General features: G+C 39.7%; 1 protein-coding gene across 1 annotated transcript in view; it reads right to left on the reverse strand.

Annotated features, from left to right (window-relative positions):
- The window catches only part of LOC134533357 (uncharacterized), a 79,191-nt gene that overhangs the window by 31,046 nt on the left and 24,838 nt on the right, over positions 1-23,307 (reverse strand). Inside the window, exons 2-3 of the mRNA XM_063370877.1 lie at positions 15,283-15,346; positions 3,318-3,376 (exon numbers count right to left, since the gene is read on the reverse strand). Coding sequence (XP_063226947.1) covers positions 3,318-3,376; positions 15,283-15,316 — 93 coding nt within the window. The 5' untranslated portion in view covers positions 15,317-15,346. The remainder of the gene's footprint in view (positions 1-3,317; positions 3,377-15,282; positions 15,347-23,307) is intronic.

Raw genomic sequence — 23,307 nt, forward strand, 5'->3', positions numbered from 1 at the left:
TTCTTTCTTTTAAGAAAGTGGCTCGAATGTTCCCCCAAATACGCGTGCAATTTTCAATTAACTGTTACATATAAACTCACATGGCACTCAATATATCAATATTAATGTTTGTATTTTAACATAAGAGATCTCCCAACACCTCCAAATTTGAACATTTATACATTTAAAGATATCAGGCAGACAGGTACAAAACCGAACGGTCTATTTATTGCTTTTAAATTATTTCCATTTGTTAGTACAAATTATAGATTGTTTAGGGTTTGTGGGATTATAACCACTCTTTATTTCTGCCTACTTGTAGTTTAAGATTATTATTTTCCCTGTAGGAAACAATGCCTATTTTATTCTACATTGTATTTATTTTTGTAAATGGAAAATAAATATTCATGTAAACATACAGATATTTTTTTATTTGTACATTTACATGAATACAACTGTATCACTACAAAATAGTGTTCTTAGTTATACTGGGTTCGGATTCTTACCCAGGCATTTATGCTTTGTGTTGTTCTAGTAACTTCAATAGTTTAAGTTATTTGTAAACCGTTCCCTGAATAGCTTTCCAGTATTAAATGTGCACATAATAATTTCAGTAAAACTAAATAAAAACCATTTTTTGAAAAATCAATTAATATATAAAATTTTTGTAATAAATACTCAGTATTATATCGAAAAACGTATTTCATGATTTCAAAAATAGCCATAGTCATGTGTTGTACAAAGTTACAATTTTTTTCTTGTAGCATTACAATCTATTTCTTGGCTGTTGCATTCTAAAGGAATCTTTTCGTAAAAGAACTGGATTTTTTTTTTCTGTGTACCAAGGACTAACTGAATGTCAAGAAACAATCAATAAATATGTTACCAGACACTGCGTAATTCTTGCCTTCTGGGTGTTTTTCTTTCCGTAAATAGTGTTACGAAAAATGAAACGATAATATCGCTGCAGGATAAGGATTGGAGCGTGTAACTAACAACTGTGAGTTTCTCCCACGAGTAATTAAGGTCTCATGACTGAGTTGTATACCCAACACTACTTTTCCTGCCTTGCTCAGTCAGACATGGTGCGTGGGAAGTCAGTATTTGCGTCAGATGCATGCTTTGACGGAAATTTCGGAATTTTTATCTCACTCTAGTTGATGAAGTCCTCTGAATAGACATGTGATGAAGCAGATCAGAGAAATTAACTAGACTAAAAAAACAATTCTATGTAATGTACTGATCATATAAACATAGTTCCAAGTGTTTTGTAAAGCTAAATAACTTGGCATACCTCAAACACTACCATAGAATATATAAAATCACATATAAATAAACGTATTGTATAATATTACCCTATTAATTTTTTCAATGCATCCAGCGTAAACATTTACACCTTATATCAAAAACCTGTTTAGATAAGATAATATAAATATTAAGAAATAAACAATTTAAGTATATAAATAGTGCCATGGAGAAATTTAAAAAACTTAATTAGCGTCCTACTTTGCAGATAAGACCTATCATTTTGATCAGATGTGTTAGTGTAACCAAATATCTTAAGGAGATATCTGGATGGGTTTTAGCTTGAATTTTTCTCTTTCTTTTATCAGTGAGGGGTGGAACAGAGGATCCTAATGCCATTAACACCCGTATAGTGCATTCCAGCTAACCTAGAACTATTTTGAAAAAATTCATGGAAGCTATATTTGTCCACAACCGCACAGATATTTACTGTGATCTACCCTGGGACAGCTACTTCATGCTTACTTGTTTGCTATTAGAACCAGGTCTTTCATAGCTCACAAACAATCTTTTAAAATCATGCATGTTTATAAAATGTTATACCTACATCAGATATGAGTAAAATTAATAAGTTACATATTCATAATCCTAAAAATTGGTCTACTAAAATAGATGTTATAATGAATCAGTCATGTTTATATTTCGTAAACATCACAAATTATGAGATTTGTTGTGTGTAACATCTTAGCTGTCGGGACACGGCATGTGGTAGACGTAGATGCGTGAATGCTACGAAAGTCAAGGAAATGAAATGTGTAACAACCACGGTGCTGCCATTTCTGGCGGATGGCAAAAACAAAACTCACAAAGACAATGGTAGACTTTATGGTATTAACTGTTTAATTAATATATCAAGCTGGGCAGTATTTTAATACAATTACTTGTCGAAAATCAGGTCTAAAGCCGATGTTGCTATTTTTTTCAAGTATTTTTTTGCTTTTTTTCTTGTCGTTTTAATATATATTTTTAACTTTCCTTTTGCAAATTTAATGATTCGATATTCTACGCAGTTGCTTAGTTGCAAACACAATATACATATATATTTACCACACTTGGCATTAATTAAAAAAATTCTACGTTGAATTCCGTGTCCGAGTTTCGTATTATAAGGGTATTTCCAAGCGATAACACCACATCACCTCGTTACCCAGGTTGCATGTCACACACCATTGGCGAGCACTGAAAGACTGTACACTTGGACCTGAACTGCGAGCGAGCACACGAGGGGGGCCCAGGCTATCAGCTGCGGCTCGCCGTGGGAAGAGAAGGCCGCCGGAGACTACCGGGTCCATTGTTCTCCTCCGCTGAACCCGGAACCCCCCCCCCCCCCCCCTGTAGTCCCGTCACGAGCCGGTCTTCAGCTCCCGGTGAAACTGTTCGGTAACGAGAGATTTCGTGTGTTCTCGTGTTGCAAATACACTTATAATATTAAACTCGGACAAGAAATTTCAACGTATAATTATATTAAATAATGCCGAGCGTGATAAATGTACACAAGTTGTTGTTACCGGTTCCGGTAACTTTCTTCATTGTTTAGTTAGCTGTTGCCTACGTGAGTTTATTTTCTTTGAAGAAAAGGGGAACTATGTGTTGTACAGTCGCGTGCAGTGGGATCCTGCCACCCGCGCGAAGTTTGACCCTCCTTGGGGCGAGAGTGTGAGGACGGATTGTTGGCCGCGGTGTTGCTGGAGTAAAGCAACAGGGCGGTTACATTGTGTTTTCAACTACATTTCGTAACGCGAATAATAACTAGTATGAGTATTCGTTACAATTCGCGCATAATTTTGTATTTTAATATATGCTTCGTTCAAGTTTAAAATAACTTTAATCATTGTAGGTACTGGGACAACACAAAGCATAAATTCTCGGGTAAGAATTCGAACCCAGTATTGATGCGAACGCTATTTTGTAGTGATACAGTTGTTTTCATGTAAATGTACAAATTTACAAATATCTGTGATTTTACATGACTATTTCAGTTCAATTTACAAAAAAAAAATTACAGTGTCAAGGTCAGCCTTGGCCATCATTACCTCAGATTCGGCCACCTTTGGCTCCGTTGAAGCGCATGTGTGCACTAGGATGGCCACTCCTGAAACACACAAGAGTAGAACAAATATGACGTTACAGTAAGAAATCATTAAATGTCGATGACGCAACTAGGAAGCACTTGGTTAGTTTAATTCTGACCTCTTACAAAGAAATAATCCAGCAAAAATACGCTTGCGTATGTTTATAATCAATAATAAGGAAGTTCTGGGGAAGATATAGAGCTATGAGCCCTTTTCTCCAAGAATGTTTTTAATTTTTCTCCATAAAATTTCATTAATACACATCTTGATAAAAATAAATAAAAGTTCTTCTCTCTGGTGCTGAAATATCGAAATTAATTTCGTTGAACTTTTATAACACCCTAAATTGACTATTTTAAAAATAATACTGAGAAAATGGGTCCATAGCACTAAAGCTCTGTCTTCCCCGGAAGTATTAAATCCATACTATTAAATATCTGAGAAAATATGTATTTTGTTACTTATCTTAATTCAAATTATATACTTCTCTTATTATCAACGATATATTAAAACATGCTTAAGAGTATGTTCTTGCTCGGATCGCCAGAAACGGATTAAATTATTTTGATGTAAGAAAAAAACAAAAATTTGTAATTTAATAATGTTTCTAATTTTATTACCGATAGAATAATGAAACGTACAAAATCAGTCTTAATGATTTTAAGTCCGACCTCAGTTGTACTTAATTTCAAGTAAACATCATGCGGTGTTATGCTGCGAATAATTGCGTGGGCTCAGTTTTCTGCTTCGTTTCGTAAAAAAAAACTCTGTTTCCAGATGCTCCCTATATTCCACAATAATTCGTGCCTTGAGCAAATATTTTTAAATAATTTATTTTCTATTAAAGATAGTACAGATAAAAAAATTTGAAACATTAGTTTAAAGTTTTTTAAGCAATTACGATACACTAAATACATAGAATAATTATTTTTTGGTTACTGGTAGTCATTTTTGTAAATCGCAAGCAATAATATTTTTGTTTATCCGTTCATGGATGTATATGAATACAGAAAACTAAATCCGTTTAAATAGCATTATTATATATATTTGAGGCTGCATGAGATGAATACCTGTTATTCTTTTCTAAGATTTTACACTGAATTATGATAAACCATGCAAAATAAATATTTTAATTACGGTATATAATTTTAGTTACTTATTAATTGCATCTGACATACTATATAAAAAATTTAAATTAAATATTTCAAGATCTTTTTTAAGAGACTATGACGAGATAAACGTACAAATAATGAACTGCCTGATTAAAAACCACACTTCTAAGTCCAGAGCTGAAGTCATATTATTATCACCTGCATACGTGGTCTTGACAAGCCCTGCGCTTATATTGGTATGTCAAAAAAATTGAAACAACTGTAAAGTACCTACTATAATCATAGAATTACAAAAAAAGGGTAGGAGAATATCTGAAAACCATCAAAACACTAAAATTAACCAAAAAATTTCGAAACAACATACAAGATGACACAACAAAAGTCATAATTATTGCTTAAAAATTTTAACATGTAACGGTGTCAAATAAACTCTACTAAATAAACATCAGCAACTGCTGTCTACTGTTACACTGGATATATATATATATATATATATATATATATATATATATATATATATATATATATATATATATATATATAAAATTAAATTATGTAGCCTATAATACCAATCAATTATTTCCAACATAGTTCGCCATATGCTTTAACTGATTTGGCTAATTTGGCTAACGATGAATTACGATTTTGAATATTTTGAATCGATATTTTATTATTTATATACAATGGCAAAACTTATGGTATAAATTACAAATGAAAAACTCTGGAAGACTCAAACAAAAAACTTATGCCAAAAATAATTTATCTAGCCATGAGTATATTAAAACGATGGAAAACCAAACAGTAATAAATAAAATATTTAACAATAAAAAAACACTTAAAACTTAATGGGAGGATTTTAAAAAAAGTATTTCAGTACTGACCAGATATATGGAACATCTAACCTCCGTAAAGAGCAAATTCATGTGTTTTCATTTTTTTTTTTAATTTACTTATATTACTAAAATGGACACGGAATTTAACGTAGCGTTCTTTAAAATAATGCCGAGCGGGATAGATACCACGTGTTTTCAACTACATTTCTGGACGCGAATCACGCGTAGTTTCCGCACCCGCCGCTAGAATTCGCTGCCAGACCATCCACGTCAACTATCGAATCATTCGTTTTGCAGAGAGAAAAGTTAAACAATATAATTAAACGGCTTGGAAATAAGATGAAGTTTCCATTAGTTTTTTTTTTTTACTTTGGTTCGCGCAATCCACCACAGATGGCAGCACCGTGGTTACACATTTCCGTTCCACGCGACACAGAATTACTCCTGCCAGATGCCGTGTACCGCCAGCCGAGATGTTACACATCAGAAAGTGCTGAAAGTAAACAGGCTGTTGTAATACGACGTTTCCGCGTTAGTCACAGCCGCAGAGATGCGTCGAGTTAACCGCGAGCTCAGTGCTTCGCAACTGACATTCGACCCGCGCTAGTTGACGTAACACGGGTTGCAGTTGCAGAAGCGCCGCGGTGGGAAAGTGGCTCTGCTGAGTGGTTCAGAGCGAGCCGCGAGGGGGCGTGTCTGGGGGCGGGCACAGGGTCCACGGAGGTCGCCGATGAGCGAACACGTGGGCTCGTAGCAGCGCCCGCCTGCCACTCTGCACGCGCCGACGGAAAACTTGTCGGTCGCAAACATTTGCCAGAGCGCACTTTCATGCTTATCGCCACCCCCCGCATAACTGCTTCCATACCCTCACAACTACTTGCGTACACATATATTTGATTCCACACCTACATACCTGCATTGGGACGACAGAATTGTATCCCCTTGGAAAGGGTACCTTTCAGACTTATGGTGTCTGTAGTGTAGCTGGGTAGGAACTGGAAAGGTACCCTTTCCGATTTCTTAAAATGTTTCGGTTTTAATGCAAATATGCGATAGAAAGATATCACATGATTTCATAGTAATTTTAATGTAGCTATACTAACCCAACCAACCGTCCACAATATTTTTAAGTATATATTTTTTATATTGCTTATTATCTTAACCTATGAATCATTACTTACGACATGGTTCAAAACTGCTTCAAATGAAATGTAAAAATAAATACTTTCTTAACTCTTAAGTTATGACTTTGATTGGACTATGAAAGAGCAAAATTTTGAAAGGGTACCTTTCCAGTTTATTTTCTGCTGTGTCTGTACATAAAATCTTGAAAGGTACCCTTTCCAAGGGGATACAATTCAGCCCCCCCCCTCCCCTTGCAATCATATCCATATACCTGCTATCACACCTCCATACCTGTTCCCACACCAGCCCCCCCTCCCCTTTCATTCATATCCATATACCTGCTATCACACTTACATACCTGTTCCCACACACACCTACCTGCTTCCACAACTAATTCACACCTGCACACCTGCTTCCACACACACGTTACTTCTTCGACATTCACACATACCTATTTACACAACGGCACTACTTCCATACAATTAAATGCTTCCTCAAACACACATAAATGCTTCTACATACACTCTAAAATTCTTACACGCACACACACAAAAATTCCACATATGCAAACCTGTTTCCAAACCCACAAAATTGCTCTCAGTTATCGTTTTCACACAATTTTAATATAATAAAATTTTGAGTTGACGATGGTTTTGGGGTATATGGACCATGGAACGAAAAACTATATAAAAATTTTCCGAAAGTCGCACCGTGGTAACAGCTACAATAGGTAGTAATAATTTGAAATCTTCCTAAAAGAAAATCCTGGTGAGTAAGTATATCAAACTTGAATGCATTACACGTATGACAAACTAATCCGATCAAACGTCTTGTTAAACAAAGTCACCTCTTTCTTTCTCCGATGATACATTTCTCTTGGTTCCTTGTTCAGCCACTGAATTTAAGAATTCGTTGTTTTGCGTAATAATCCCTTGAATACAAATATATGGCCACATTGTTATCTTTACGTTAACTGTGAAAAAAATAATTAACAAAAAGATGGCATAACCTTGAATATTATCATGAGTTTTTTTAAGTGGTCATTTTACCACCAAACGAGAAATCGCTATGTTTATAAGAAAAAATAACACGAACATAAGAAATGTGTACAAGCAATCACCGGAAAAAAAAGGTTACATGCCAGCAAACTAGAAAAGTGGCCAGATGCACCGCCTCATTGTTTTAACTCAGGAAGATGTGGAACTCGAACTTTTCTCGAAGGTAATTGGTACATTCCGTGCATTGTCTCGGATTCGACGCAGCTTCCGGTTCAGCGGGAAAGCTGGCGCTTACCGCCTTCCGTCAGAACTCGGCAGGAGCCCGCTAGCCGCTGGTGTCGCGGAACTGACATTCTGCGTCAGAACTCGGCAGAAGCCCGCTAGCCGCTGGTGTCGCGGAACTAACATTCTGCGTCAGAACTCGGCAGCAGCCCGCTAGCCGCTGGTGTCGCGGAACTAACATTCTGCGTCAGAACTCGGCAGGAGCCCGCTAGCCGCTGGTGTCGCGGAACTAACATTCTGCGTCAGAACTCGGCAGGAGCCCGCTAGCCGCTGGTGTCGCGGAACTAACATTCTGCGTCAGAACTCGGCAGAAGCCCGCTAGCCGCTGGTGTCGCGGAACTAACATTCTGCGTCAGAACTCGGCAGAAGCCCGCTAGCCGCTGGTGTCGCGGAACTAACATTCTGCGTCAGAACTCGGCAGAAGCCCGCTAGCCGCTGGTGTCGCGGAACTAACATTCTGCGTCAGAACTCGGCAGAAGCCCGCTAGCCGCTGGTGTCGCGGAACTAACATTCTGCGTCAGAACTCGGCAGAAGCCCGCTAGCCGCTGGTGTCGCGGAACTAACATTCTGCGTCAGAACTCGGCAGAAGCCCGCTAGCCGCTGGTGTCGCGGAACTAACATTCTGCGTCAGAACTCGGCAGGAGCCCGCTAGCCGCTGGTGTCGCGGAACTAACATTCTGCGTCAGAACTCGGCAGAAGCCCGCTAGCCGCTGGTGTCGCGGAACTAACATTCTGCGTCAGAACTCGGCAGGAGCCCGCTAACCGCTGGTGTCGCGGAACTAACATTCTGCGTCAGAACTCGGCAGAAGCCCGCTAGCCGCTGGTGTCGCGGAACTAACATTCTGCGTCAGAACTCGGCAGAAGCCCGCTAGCCGCTGGTGTCGCGGAACTAACATTCTGCGTCAGAACTCGGCAGAAGCCCGCTAGCCGCTGGTGTCGCGGAACTAACATTCTGCGTCAGAACTCGGCAGGAGCCCGCTAGCCGCTGGTGTCGCGGAACTAACATTCTGCGTCAGAACTCGGCAGAAGCCCGCTAGCCGCTGGTGTCGCGGAACTAACATTCTGCGTCAGAACTCGGCAGGAGCCCGCTAGCCGCTGGTGTCGCGGAACTAACATTCTGCGTCAGAACTCGGCAGGAGCCCGCTAGCCGCTGGTGTCGCGGAACTGACATTCTGCGTCAGAACTCGGCAGAAACCCGCTAGCCGCTGGTGTCGCGGAACTGACATTCTGCGTCAGATCTCGGCAGAAACCCGCTAGCCGCTGGTGTCGCGGAACTGACATTCTGCGTCAGAACTCGGCAGGAGCCCGCTAGCCGCTGGTGTCGCGGAACTGACATTCTGCGTCAGAACTCGGCAGAAACCCGCTAGCCGCTGGTGTCGCGGAACTGACATTCTGCGTCAGAACTCGGCAGGAGCCCGCTAGCCGCTGGTGTCGCGGAACTAACATTCTGCGTCAGAACTCGGCAGGAGCCCGCTAGCCGCTGGTGTCGCGGAACTGACATTCTGCGTCAGAACTCGGCAGAAGCCCGCTAGCCGCTGGTGTCGCGGAACTAACATTCTGCGTCAGAACTCGGCAGGAGCCCGCTAGCCGCTGGTGTCGCGGAACTGACATTCTGCGTCAGAACTCGGCAGGAGCCCGCTAGCCGCTGGTGTCGCGGAACTGACATTCTGCGTCAGAACTCGGCAGGAGCCCGCTAGCCGCTGGTGTCGCGGAACTGACATTCTGCGTCAGAACTCGGCAGGAGCCCGCTAGCCGCTGGTGTCGCGGAACTGACATTCTGCGTCAGAACTCGGCAGGAGCCCGCTAGCCGCTGGTGTCGCGGAACTGACATTCTGCGTCAGAACTCGGCAGTAACCCGCTAGCCGCTGGTGTCGCGGAACTGACATTCTGCGTCAGAACTCGGCAGAAACCCGCTAGCCGCTGGTGTCGCGGAACTGACATTCTGCGTCAGAACTCGGCAGGAGCCCGCTAGCCGCTGGTGTCGCGGAACTGACATTCTGCGTCAGAACTCGGCAGAAGCCCGCTAGCCGCTGGTGTCGCGGAACTGACATTCTGCGTCAGAACTCGGCAGAAACCCGCTAGCCGCTGGTGTCGCGGAACTAACATTCTGCGTCAGAACTCGGCAGAAACCCGCTAGCCGCTGGTGTCGCGGAACTGACATTCTGCGTCAGACACCACTGATTATTTTTATCTGTAACATCTTAGCGTCCGGTATACGGTAATAAGTAAGAGTAATTTCGTATATGGAATGTAAGTCGCATAGAACAGAAATGAGTTACCACGGTACTGTCATCTTTGGCGTATGACGCAATCCAAAGTTCACAAAGGAAAGGGAAACTTCATAGTATTAACTATTCAATGAATTTTAACAATATTGGAAATATTTTAATGAAATTCCTAGTCTAAAATCTGATCCAAAACCAGGCGTTCATATTTATTCAAATCTTTTTCACTTTTATTGGAACCGTTTCGGTGAAAAGGTTGTTTAATAATTCGCTCTTCATATAGAATGATTCGTTACTCCAGCCAGTCCGGCAACGAGTTCTAGTAGCGTGTGCTGACACTACGTGTGATTCGCGTGAAGAAATGTAGATGAAAACATAACTTTCGTGTATTTATCATGCTCGGCATTTGTTTAAAATAATTCTACGTTCAATTTTGTGTTCGAGTTTGGTATTATAAGTGTTTTTGCAACACGAGAACAGTTGGATTTGCTCGTTACTGAGGTCAATGTTTAACATCTCTGGCGAGAACTGAAATACTCTCTTACAATTTTTTTTTCTGAAGTTCTTCACCCGCAAGAAACTGGGTGTATCTTCGATAACAGCACAAAGCTGCATTTTGAAAATACGATGTTCACGTCTTGCATTTAAAAAGTATATATATTTCACCACGGGAAAATTCTCACCGTGTGTATTATGTAACATAAACATGAAGTTTAATTATTCTTTTTTTCGGTTTTATAATTTGTATACTTTTTTAAGTGTTTGCACTTCATTGCGGTGTTATATACTTTAAAACCTATAGTTTGAATTTGGTTTGAAACTTTGTTTTATACAACATTATTAAAAAAATATTGAAAATGTTTAATAAAGTTATATAGTATAATATGGTACAAGATATGGTAAACGATGCATGATCTGCGGGATTCCTTTACAGCTACTGGGTACGCTAGTTCTTACGTACATTAATTTTAATATAAGTGACTATATATTTTTTTACTTTGAGCTAACTCCTTACTTTGGGCTTACAAGGGAAGAAATTTTTATTGATCATTCGCGTCACGTGCAATTACCATTTTAGTTGTACCTGGGCATTTAAAGCGTGTCTGTAAAACAAAAAGAAAACATTTTTCACGTTAACAAACACCTCGTCCTCTATCTTACGAGCTCATCCTTGGCATTTAAGCTCGTAACCTTTTATTTTACCACTCGCCGGTTGCATCAGAGGGTTTCCGCTCTCAACAGTTAGCTCGAGGAGGATCTGTCGAGTGAAGACCGGGTCTGCGCTGCTCGCGCCGTTTGAGAGCAACAACACTTCGCCTGCAGAACTCTCGGATGCTTCCCGCCGAGCTTGCTTGATTCGGTGGTTGCCTATAGCCGCGGCGTCGGCCAAGGGTGAGCACATAGGCTAAGCCAGTCAACTTCAGTCAGCCTCGGTGGGGTTAGCTTGGCTCGCGACAGGCATCGCCCTGTGTATTTGAGGGGAGGTTGCTTTGATTATATTCTTATTTTATTTCATAGAGTGTATTGATTAAATTCTAGGTACATTCTTTAAATTTATTAACGTTCCATCAATCACCAATATAAATACAAGGGATATTCATAAAGTATGCTCCTTTTGGTCATTAAAAAAAATAAACTCGTGAGAAAGAGTTTTTATTGGCAGTTTTAGTTTTCTACATATCTACTTCACATTTTCGCGTAGTCACCATTCAGTTCCAAGCTTTTTTCGCCGCGCTAGCGCAGTTTATTTAAAACTCTCTACATAGAAGTTCGCTGGCAAGAAACTTCAGGTAATATCTAGTCATGTAAATTGTCTAAAATTTGACAGTTATCAAAACTAATATTTAATTATATGATTAATTATATATAAGTTATTTTTTATTTTAGTTCACATTTAATTAATAATAACATACTTAATAAAACACAATAATATATCATTTTGTATATTCAATTCTTATCTTAATGTATATAAATCCAGTGTCCTGATTTTTTTTTTCAAGTGAACTCTTCACCAAGTCAACCGATTTCGATGAAAATTGGCATTTATGTGTAATTTGTTCCAACTCGAGAGATAGGATAGTTTTTATTTCAATTAATGGTCTTAATAATTTAAAATTAATAATAATCTGATTATCAATGTTGATTGGTGTTATTAATCGTAAGTTTCATAAGTCTCAAACAGATGGCGCCTTAAATCAGTTTTTTTACAGACAACTGTTGTACTGTCTGACATAAATATCTCATAAATGGCGCTACGTTTCAATACAAATTTTATTTTTCTCCATGTTGTGTACATTTTCGTTGATCAATGTACTACGTAACCTCACTTTTTTTGTATTATTTTTTATTTTATTCTCACGTGTTTACAATTATTGATATTTATCTTCAGCTGTCAATCTACAGATATAATAATAAAACAAATAATATTAGCTAGAGAATCTGAGCTCATAAAATTTGTAAGTAGTAATTAATTTATTATAGTTAGAACTAATCAGAGTATTTATTAATAAAATGAACTGTGATTTATTATAAGTAAAGGTAATCAAAGTATTTAATAATAAAAATAGAATTGAAAACGTTATGTTAATCTGTGTTAATTTGTGTCTTTTAAATCCTTTCGAAATCACTCAGCCACAGATACGCGTGGCCGGGTCTGCTAGTTATATTATTGATTAATTGCATAGTAATTATCTATCCTCTACATACTATTAAGTATTTATTATATTATTTATAATTAAATTAGTTTATTGATTAAAATCTAAATATTATTATGTTATTAATCATACTTATTATAGTACAGTTGAAAATAATATAATTAAATTCTTATTATATAATATTAATACTGGGTATGTATTAAGTTTTAATATATATGAACATATATAGGTAGTACCTATTTCCAAAACATCACTTGCAAAACACATCATGGTGAACATGAAGTTCACAAATACTGTTGACAACACAACATTGGCAGAAAGACACGTGGATCAACATGTTGAGACAAGTCACGTGGCACAGAATACAGCTGTACAACCATGCAGTTGTTAAAACTGCAAATGATTCGAACTCCAGTTTCTCTGCATGCAAGTGGAAATGTAGCTGTTCGACTTTGCAGATAATGGGCTCGCAGATCTTCAGCTTGTCCGCTATCATATAACCAGACGTCCGACATGCCAATTGGTCGACAAGCATGCTGCCATACAGCTATCTGTCCAGCTCTGTAGCTATAGACGCGCATATGTACGGTATGGAAGTCATCAGAAAGGTCACATAATAAAAATGCAATTGTTAAAAGGTTTACTGATAGGGAGCTTTTCCACGCCGAAGCCAATGGGCTGACAGACACGCATCTTTACGAGTGGTCAGCAGACAGACAACCAACTGTGCGTCACGGCAATCCGACAAAAAACACTCTGTCATATACTGTGCAGGAGGAACTTTATGTTTCGTTACAGAACAGAGAAGATAAAATGTGTTTACACTATTCCTCAAAACCCGTTCTTAGGTAAATTGAACAGTTTTGTTGTAGCCAGAGTCTATAAAATTTATAAAGTTGGTTTTTGAAGGTCCGAAATGTAAACACTGTTACGGCCTGCCTCTCACAGATCGGAGAATGTCTGATATCCAGTAAGCTCGTTTCAATCTCACTGAGTTTGTTCATCGCCTCCTGATTGAATTACGTCCCAATTCGAGACGAATAATTTTTTAATTCCTTAATATGTACCTTCCGTAACTCTCCGGCTCCCTCTATATCTAATTACTGGCCCACAATTAGTGCAAAGTTGTTAGCCAACACTCAACAAAAAAAATTCACTCTTCCTTGTAACATGTGTTCAACCCACAGCCCACAGATTATGTCTCTGCATCACGTATCCCACATTATTGTTTCAGATTAAGTTCTTACGTCATTCTGTTATATAACATTCCAAGTTGTTACCAGTTATTTAATTAGTCAGTAAGATACTTAATTTGTTTCTAACACCATCGGTTCTAATTCAATAGTATGTTGTGTGTCACTTTACCTCCTCGAAAAATTATTTCTGGGCTTGTGGATTCCACTTTCTTGATTTCTGTTAGAACTATAAAATTCTCATATTCGCTATATATTTGCATTATGTACGTTTTGCGGAACAGTGGTATGGTTCCGCGCTTACTGTTATTTTATTTTCAAAAATAACTCTACTATTCGACAAGCAAACAGCACTGCAGTGTTTCCACGCCGTGCCAGAGCCAACACGCCATCACGCACATAGCGCCGAGGTCGCCAGCTCAGTCACTCCTCAATCCCCTCAGTCCCCGCAATCTCGACTCCAGAGACCACATCTGGTCACGGACAGACCGTGCCGGCTATTGGTCTTGTCAAAGGAAATCATGGTCAGCGATCTGTCCCCGCCTAGCGCTCTCGCTGTGTCGGAGTGTGGATGGAGGCACCGCAGACTTTACAAACAAGTACACTCTCTGGTGCTGATACTAAACACCATGAAAGCCCTTCTTACAGTGTGTTCTGCGTTCAATATCCTTTCACCGCATTATCTTACCGTCAGCCAAATGATACCATGTGTCAAAAACGCCAAACGCAGTAGGCCGGTCCCACATAACGCTACTGTTACTGAGGGTGCGTGTGCTTACGGGGGAAAAAAAGAGGCTCTGGGAGTTCATCAGAACAATCAAACATCGCTTTCATCGGAGCCGTTTAGTTACATAGAAAAAAAAATCACTAATATTCAAATGATTCAGTAGTCGACGTAGCTGCTCGGCAGCGAATTCTAGTGGCGGGTGTGGAAACTACGTGTGATAAGCGTCTACAAATATATATGAAAAAACCATTCCTAAAAATCAAATCGTAGACAATATTCAACTTCTCGAACAGCCATCGCTCTTTGATGTTACTCATCAGTTAGTACAGATATGCCTGTTGACATCACAGCTAATGATTCCACGCATGGTCTAGAAAATTTAACAAAGATTATTCTTCAAGCACCTAAAATATCGCAAATCTAATTATTTCAGAGAGTGAAGACATTTCTCATTACAGAAATAACAACTTAACTGACACATCGGAGGTGAAAACAGTAATTCGAGAAAAATCTACACCATTTATCAAGGTCGGCATTATTTTAAAGAATTCTACGTAAAATTTTGTGTCCGAGTTTCATATTTGCAACATGAGAACACATGAATTTGCTTATTACCGATGACAGATGTTACACATCTCTGGCGAGTACCGAAGAACTCGCTCACATTTTTATTTTCTCTTAAAAGTGTGACAACATGAAGCAACAGAAGTGTCCATGAGCGCAGTGAGCAATCACGCCTCTCGGACTTGTGTCGGTGGCGACTGCGTGGCGACTCACCCAGAGCGAAGACGAGCGGGCCCCGGCCCCTCATGTCTGCTGGCGGCTCTACGACTGCACCTTCCTGCGACACACAAGACGACAAGTGGTTACAAGTCGTCCACGCCACATCGCAGCAGGCAGTGCATTCACACTAGTGATGTATATGGCCAGGGAGTATTCACTCCCGGGTTAAATATAATTCCTCTCTCTCTCTCTCTCTCTCTCTCTCTCTCAATTCGGTTACTAATGATTCTCCCACTACCAACTACACAGCATAGAACAAAAAAAAATAGTTTTTATCCGAATGCCAGAATCTATGGTATTTTAGAATTATACGGGCTCAGGATCTAGGTCTCTTTAATACATTACATTAGCATTAACGTTTACATACAATACATTACATTTACATTAGCGTTAACATCCACGCCTTATTCATGCAGAAGGTATCCGTAGAGGGTGGCTTTCTAACTTGCACCCGAGCCCGCAAATAACCATTTTATCAGGTCTTTAATAATTTAACACGCCCATGGTAACAGCTTACTTATGGATTCTTCAGTGTCACGACAAAAATGTTGGCACGGCAACACAAATCCTGGGAACTATGTACAAAGCGATGTTTCTTACATTAAACTTCAACACACCATCACAGGTAGAATTCAGCTTTACTAGACAAAATATACAACTCTGCTCTAAGATACCTGGCACAATAACATTGCGTCCAAACAAGGACTGATCCCAAACACAATATGCGTAGCACGGCTAAATTTTAGCAACAGAAGATAAGTATTTTCTAAACATTTAATTTGAATTCCATGGCTCTGCATATATTTCCATGACTATTCCCTTTTTGTTTTCTTTTCAGGAAATCGAAATTCCCTGATAATTCGAGGTTTTCCTTGTATTCCCTGTTGCTGGGCACTGTGACTGACCAAACCTGTCCGACAAATAAATATATGTCGTTCGTTCGTTATTAAGATAATTTATGCTACTTCGGAGTGTTAACTTGCTTGCCTTAGGTAAAACTTAAGTTCACATTGACTGAATTTTATGTGATTACACCTTGAGTATAACTAAAAAAAAATATGTCATTTTAACGTCATTTATGAACTTTTTCGGTGGCCGACAGCTTGACTATCACGAATTTCAATTGTTTCTGCTCGGTATAAAGAGCAGTGCCGTCTATTTCGGTGATTTTGGCCGAACATATTATTCTAAGGGATGTTCCTGTAAGTTTATCTCTTTAGTACTCTTGCATGTTATCTTTCGTCCCAAATCACTATCACCAGCTCTTTACTTATTGTTATTTTCAAAGTTTATTATTGTCATTTTAGTAATAATTAAGTATATTGAACATTTGAGTGCCTTTTTACCGCCATTACATACCACTTAAAGACATGGATGAAGAATTTCGTGACAATTTTTGTGACGAGACATAAAATCCGAGAGAGCTGTTATCATAAATCTACAGGAATGGGCCTTGAACCCAAGTGACTTCATGGATTCTAAATACCAAACATAGCGTGGTAGACCAAGCCATCAAGTCACGAAAGAAAACTCGCGTGACTCACTGCCAATTTGACCGGTTACACACCAGCTGAAGTTTACATACAATTACATCACGTTTTTTCTAAGTTTCTTTCTTAAATGCCGGCGAACTAACTACTCTCAGCTGCCGCCATTTTAAATGCCCATGTGTCCAAGAAAGAAAATTACAGCGCAGGTGCCTTTGACGTGGACTTTGGTGAAACTTGGTAATTTGTTCCGGAAAGTATATTGCGTGAAAAATGCGAAGGAGTAACAAGTGTTTTCCGCTGTATGTGATAGTTATCTTGTTTTAACACTTTCCTCTAACACCTATTGGGCGTTTAAGTGAGCGTTTTATTTTCCCTTTAAATATCCTTTCAATTCTTGTCAGTGGCTTGAAAGCAGTTTTGTCTTTGGTGAAAAAAGTCTTCTTACTTTCAATGTTTGATAAGACAAAGCGTGTGCTCTCATTTTACTTAAAATTATCATATAGCCAAAAATGTTTTTACTCACCAGGTCTTTACTATGATCTCTACTCGAAGCTTTTCAATAAATAATAAAAAAATGCACCCAGTAAATTTTGAAAATAAAATAAAAAGGGAGTATGCTATATTCTGTCGTAAATGCCCTTGGTGTGAACAGGGGCACTTCGGTGGCCCTTGAAGTTAAGGCGTCATCCTCATTAGGCGATAATGTCGGTTTGGTTGTAATTTGTGGCAATTATCTGTATTGAATCATAATTATAGAGTCTTAAGAGGGTTATTTTATCTCCAAAATGAAAGAATGAATATTTCTAATAGCTATTTTTACCACTGTAATTTTATAAGTCTCGGGTACATATAAACTGAGCTTCAAAGACTTTAAGAGAGTGAAAATGGATTATAATGCTACCGTTGTAGTTAGTATAAAGAATTAGTGGATACTTCAACAACAATGAATAAACTTTAAACAAGTTAATGCATATTAGCTACAACCAGTCACTATCAACTTTAGGCATTCCATCATACCTCAACGAATTAAAATAAATAAATACTAACAGCTATCTTGTCAATCGAGGTTTAGCAGCAACAATTTATATTGTACCGACGTTTCGTTCTGTATTGCAACAGGCATCTTCAGAGTTGAGATGCATGAATGACGAGAAGACAAAAACAATAATAGAATCTGAACTGCTTGACAGAATTCAATGGGGTTTGTTTGTCGGCTAAATATTTCCATTGCGAAGACCTAAATGAACGGAAATAGTCAGTATAATAAAACAAATAAACAAAAAATTAAAACATTATTGGCTTTAATATTATTAAAATCACATAAGGAAAACCTCATTGATAACCAAATCTTAGAAAGAAATATAAAAAATTATGTTGTTTTATGATTGTATAATAGAATGTTTTAATAAATTAAAATTAGCTTAAAATTGTAATATATTTTTCGTTCTAAGATTTGGTTCTAAGGCTCTAACACAGTCTCAGTCATTCCAAACAATGATTTTAAATACTAAATGCCAAATGACTTCACAGGATACACTATTTCTAGCAGCCAATCACTATTGACTTCAGACATTCCATTAAATTGCATACAATACATGAACGGAGACAAATTTTGTAGGTTAAATAACGGAAAATTATTATGGCTTTAGAAGTGTCGAAAGCAAATAGCATATTTCAGTTAGTAACATTTCCCCTTAAACTGCTAAAGCTTTTACTACTCCACAGTGTTTCCCACAGAAACAAAATCCTTGTCATGTTCATCCGTGAGTGTAGTGCTCACTTGCTGAAGGATTCGGCCAAACATCCGCTAAAGTAACGCTGTCTTCCGTGCCTGAAATCGGTGCCGCTTCAAGGTTTCTCTTCACTGCGTGTTTCGAGAGCCGCTGCCGCAAACAACATTCATCCTGCTTGCGAAGTCGGTAGTTTTCATCTCAGAATTCCTTGATTCTGTCTAGACTGACAGGTATCATCGCAGTTCCTGTCTTGCTGTCACCATGGTCTGGTGCAATGCGTACCGAAGGAAATACTTGAAGAAAATTGGTTAAATAATCTACTGGCGCAGAAACAAAGAAAATATTTTTAATGGTTCTGTGGTTATATATTAATTTTAAATAATAATTTTGTAAAGCTTCACTGCTAGGCTAGGGGACTTGAAAAAAGAAAATTCCTTTGCCGGGTGAAGAAGGTAACCAAACTTCAAATTGTTCCACTACAGCTTCATTTCAAGATAATAGTTAAATGTTAGATATAAACTATGTTTATAATTTCTTCTAATTATATACTATATTTAATTACAGTTACAAAATATAAATAATGCGTATGTGACTGACGTTATATCTCCATACTGTTACTGTTAAAATCTAAGTCACTGAGTGAGATCATTGACAAAACTGCGCGGTGTGGTTTCTGCGAGGTCGAAATTCCAAACAAAGCAAACATCCGGTCTTTGTAGGCATTATGGAATAGATGTACAAAATTTAAAACTACCGTGGCCTGTTATGTGCCTGGACATAAAAGTACCGATACGAAAATGCCGCGTGTGTCCATGAATACTGAAAAGTGTTCCAGTCGGTCTCTCTCCACCAACATCGTCATAACGCTGTTGGAACCACTGGCCCTCCCATGGCCACAGCGTGTTTACACTCTTTTGCGTTGCATTCGCCCGCACAATTTTTCTCCGCCGAGACGACATGAAACACGACGCCATTATCTGACGGCGGCAAGGAGATCCCTCGAGATGTCCGATTGTGTGAGTAGTTTGCAGCCCTTTTTACAGAACCTGCAGACAACTCGCGGCGTCTCGCCTCTCAAGGCTTCATCCTATTGTGAACTCAGGCAAGATCCTTGTCATTTCCACGTGACTTATCGTCGCTAGCTTAGATCCTGGACGAGCTGACCTTGGTATTCAGGCATACCCACCGCGAGTTGCTGTGGGCTTCATCCCATGGGAGTCACAGAAGAATATATTTATGGTGTTTTTTGGTTAACTTCTAAATAATTTAAGCAAGAAACTCCCACCCTGTTCAACCTACTTCATGAAAATGAATGTGTCAAATTAAATTTTAAATACTGGCCGTATGAGTTTTGCGTGAAAAATAAAAAAAAACTATTTGAGACAATGAAATAAAATTTCTGCACATGCTACTTACCCACCTAGCATGATTCATGAGTTGTGTGATTGATTATGTACATCCAGAGCCTTCATGGGGTATTTTGATCGCTTCGTGATTCCTGCAGCGAGATTTTCAAACCCCAGCGAGTAAATTATTCCTTGGTTAGGTAGTGACTTGACGTGCATGTCTCGGTCACAGTACCACTGACTTGGACACAATTGCCCTCCCAGGGACTCGAACCCGTGCGAACACGCGTCCTCTAGAATCCCAGACATGGAGGAACAATCCCTATTCTTAGGCCCAATAGGAATTAAGGGGAGTTGCTTTATATTACAAGAAAACTGATAGCATAGACCGTCCCACACTTAGACTGCAGTGTGAAGTAAATGGGCGCTTTCTCTCTTTCTAACAAACGCCGACTGTCGTTTCTGCACGCGCTGTTGCCAAATATAACAAGTATTTGAAATTGAAGGTATTGGATAGCGTTTATTTATTTATCGTGTGAACAATAATCTTCTTATGAATTCGTGTAAATGAATGTGTGTGAATTGTTTCGTGTTTTAATTTATAAAGAGCCAAATTATTACACGTAGTAATAAGCCTAAAGCATTATAAATCACTAAAATTGATTCTTAAAATGCTTCTTATGCACTCAGAATTCCCAAGGAGTACACTCCCCTGAACTTTCAAGTCGTCTGCTGCAATCTAGGCGTGAGGCGGTATATAGTAGGGAAAATTAATTTATAAATATTTTTAGCAAACCAGCTTCTCCTTCTTTCATATGGAGGCTAAGTGATGTATGGCTAACTAACTAATTATAATATCACCAAACCCTAGGAGCAATGTAATATCCAGCTAAAAATGGAAAAATGCAAGGAGGGGGAAGGTAATTTTTCGGAATTCAGCCTCTTTCATAGGGAAATTTAGGTTTATGGAGTCATAAAATAATAAACAATAACTAAAGGAAGAACATAATTTATGTAGAAAAACTTTGTGAAGGGATCTTTTTTTCCTCTTCGAAAGGGGATCATATCTGCCTCTTCCCCCGTGCACCCCTCCTCTAGATAGCAGGGACTCAGTGGGCCCGCCATGTCAGAGAGGCGAGACTAGCTGGTGCTTCTAGCACGGTGTCGCCTCTAAGCACTGGCGCGCAGTCTTCTCCTCGTGCATAGCGGTGACCATAACACCATACAACAAAAAATTAAGATAAAAGTGTAATGCAAGTTTCTTGAGTGCTTGCAAGAATGTACCGGGGGTTCACCTAAACATTACTCTATAAACATTTTATAAGGAAACATAACTAATCCTTCGCCCTCGGCGTATTATTCATTGATTTTAGCAAACAGGCTCCACTCGGATATCTAGATCTGTTTCCGAACCGTGTGGTTTCTTCTGAAGCTCTGCATGCCTGGGGGGGGGGGGGGGAGACCTTAAGGCCCTAACACACGATCAGTCCGAGTGAACAGTCCGAACTGCCGCGTATGGGAACAGCGTCTCGACGGTCCAAACTGTCAGCCCATCAGCTGAGGGTCGTGGCAGACATCTTTATTGATACTCATTTGTTGCTTTGCTAATGTTTTTCCCCCTTGTCTAACCAAAAGTGGAACTGCAACTTTTAAAAGTTTCTTCCATATTCCAGGATGAAACGATACATCCAACAGCAACCACAAGACTGGTGGTGTTTGTGGGCTTTGAGTGAGTCAAGCTAACCGCCAGACCTCGGGGGAAATGGGGGGGGGGGGTTAGGGGGGAGACATCGAGGCGTCGAGAGACGGCCGCTTCCCTGAGACGGAACTCGCTTCCCACGGAGACTGCTTCCTCGTGTCGGCTCGCCCGTCTCTGTCTCACGGAGGAGACGAAGAGAGAGGACAGACGCAGATATATTTCTTATTTGTAATTCCCTCGACGTTGTGTTCCGGCCGCAGGGGGAAGAGGAAGCAGCGCGCCTCGCTCTGGGCCGAAGTGGGGCGCTGGCTTGGCGCTCGGAGAACCCAGATACCTGCCCGGGGTCCCGGGACAGGTCATTGCTTCATCTGTACTCTTCACACAGTCACACTGTACACATGTGCATGCTTTTGTAAAGTTAGCTGGCAAAGTAGGATTTTAACATTTTGGTGCAGTATGGACACGGAAAATGGAATAAATAACTGGAAAACTTTTGTTTTTAAGCGCAATGCTAGTTTATATTGCTTGGTATGGTTTAGACATATTTAAAAAAAATTTTAAGTTATTTTTAGCTTTTTAAAATCATAACAATTCTGAAGGTTTTTAAAGGTCAGGTATAATTAATTTTTTTTTCTGAAAGAAATTAAACCATATCACATAGCAACCAGCAAAATTGTCTTTAAACCTTAAAAGTTTCATTTTTATGTATAATCCATATCATTCTCCTTAGCTGTACTGTACTACACATAAACGTTAAAAATGCAACTTTGCTAGCTAATTATTCTAAAGTATGCTATTTGTATTTTTTTTTTATTTTGTAAAAGTTCACCCCCTGAAAAAGTCGGCAAACCTAATCACATGGAAATCAATAAATAATAATTACCTGAGACGGGTCATAAGCCCTTAACGTGCCATGTCCAAACCGCTCAACATTATTGACACACATAAGTGTGTTTTTGTAATTTCTTTATGTCCACCACACGATCATATAGTAAAGTCTGGTATATTGCTATCATTCTCCTTGGCGAAACCCCTCTGCTTAGTGAAGCTCGTGGCTGCTAGCGAACTAAAGGCGCTAACAACAGCTTAGTTTAAAACTTCGTCAATAGATGGTGTTGCCTTAAATTTGTAACGCGCTATCGGTTGGTGAGTCCGTCACGTCTTGCCTAGGGGTTATTTGTCTCTCCAAAATATTAAGCTAAAGATTGGCGTCCCGGTTTGGCTGATGCGTAGCCTTGATGCACCGCGATTGTGACTTCAAAATCAAAATTTCCCGTTTTTCAAGTGAATGTCCTACAGACTTGAAACTCGGTGGAGATGTTCCTTACGCGAGTGTTACGGCGTGTTTAGTCCGGGCAACGGCTGCTTCTTCAAGGGAACCACAGCACCCCTCAGGCCTCGCACGATGAGGGCAGTGTGGTCCCAGCCTCAGACGAGGGTCGACTCCCCGGGGCTGTCGAAGAGAGACAGACGGCGAGCAGGAAGGCGGCGAGCTTGCAACACGGCCCGCTGGCGCAATGGCGTCTCTCCCGGCCGCCGGCTCCCGCCATTACCATACAATCCTGGCCGCCGCTCGCAGCTCCTGGTGCTGCTTCGACGAGCCGCCTCCCCCTCCCGCCGGGATCTCCCCCCTCATCCTCCCGCTCGCTGCGACTCCAGATATACATGCACCGCTCACAGCACATCATGCATCGAGCTGAAGGTTGACTGACCTAGCTTTCCTTGCAAGTGTTCAATATGTGCACCTTTAG

This window comes from Bacillus rossius, chromosome 6 (genome assembly GCF_032445375.1).
Source record: "Bacillus rossius redtenbacheri isolate Brsri chromosome 6, Brsri_v3, whole genome shotgun sequence".
Taxonomy (NCBI): Eukaryota; Metazoa; Arthropoda; class Insecta; order Phasmatodea; family Bacillidae; genus Bacillus; species Bacillus rossius.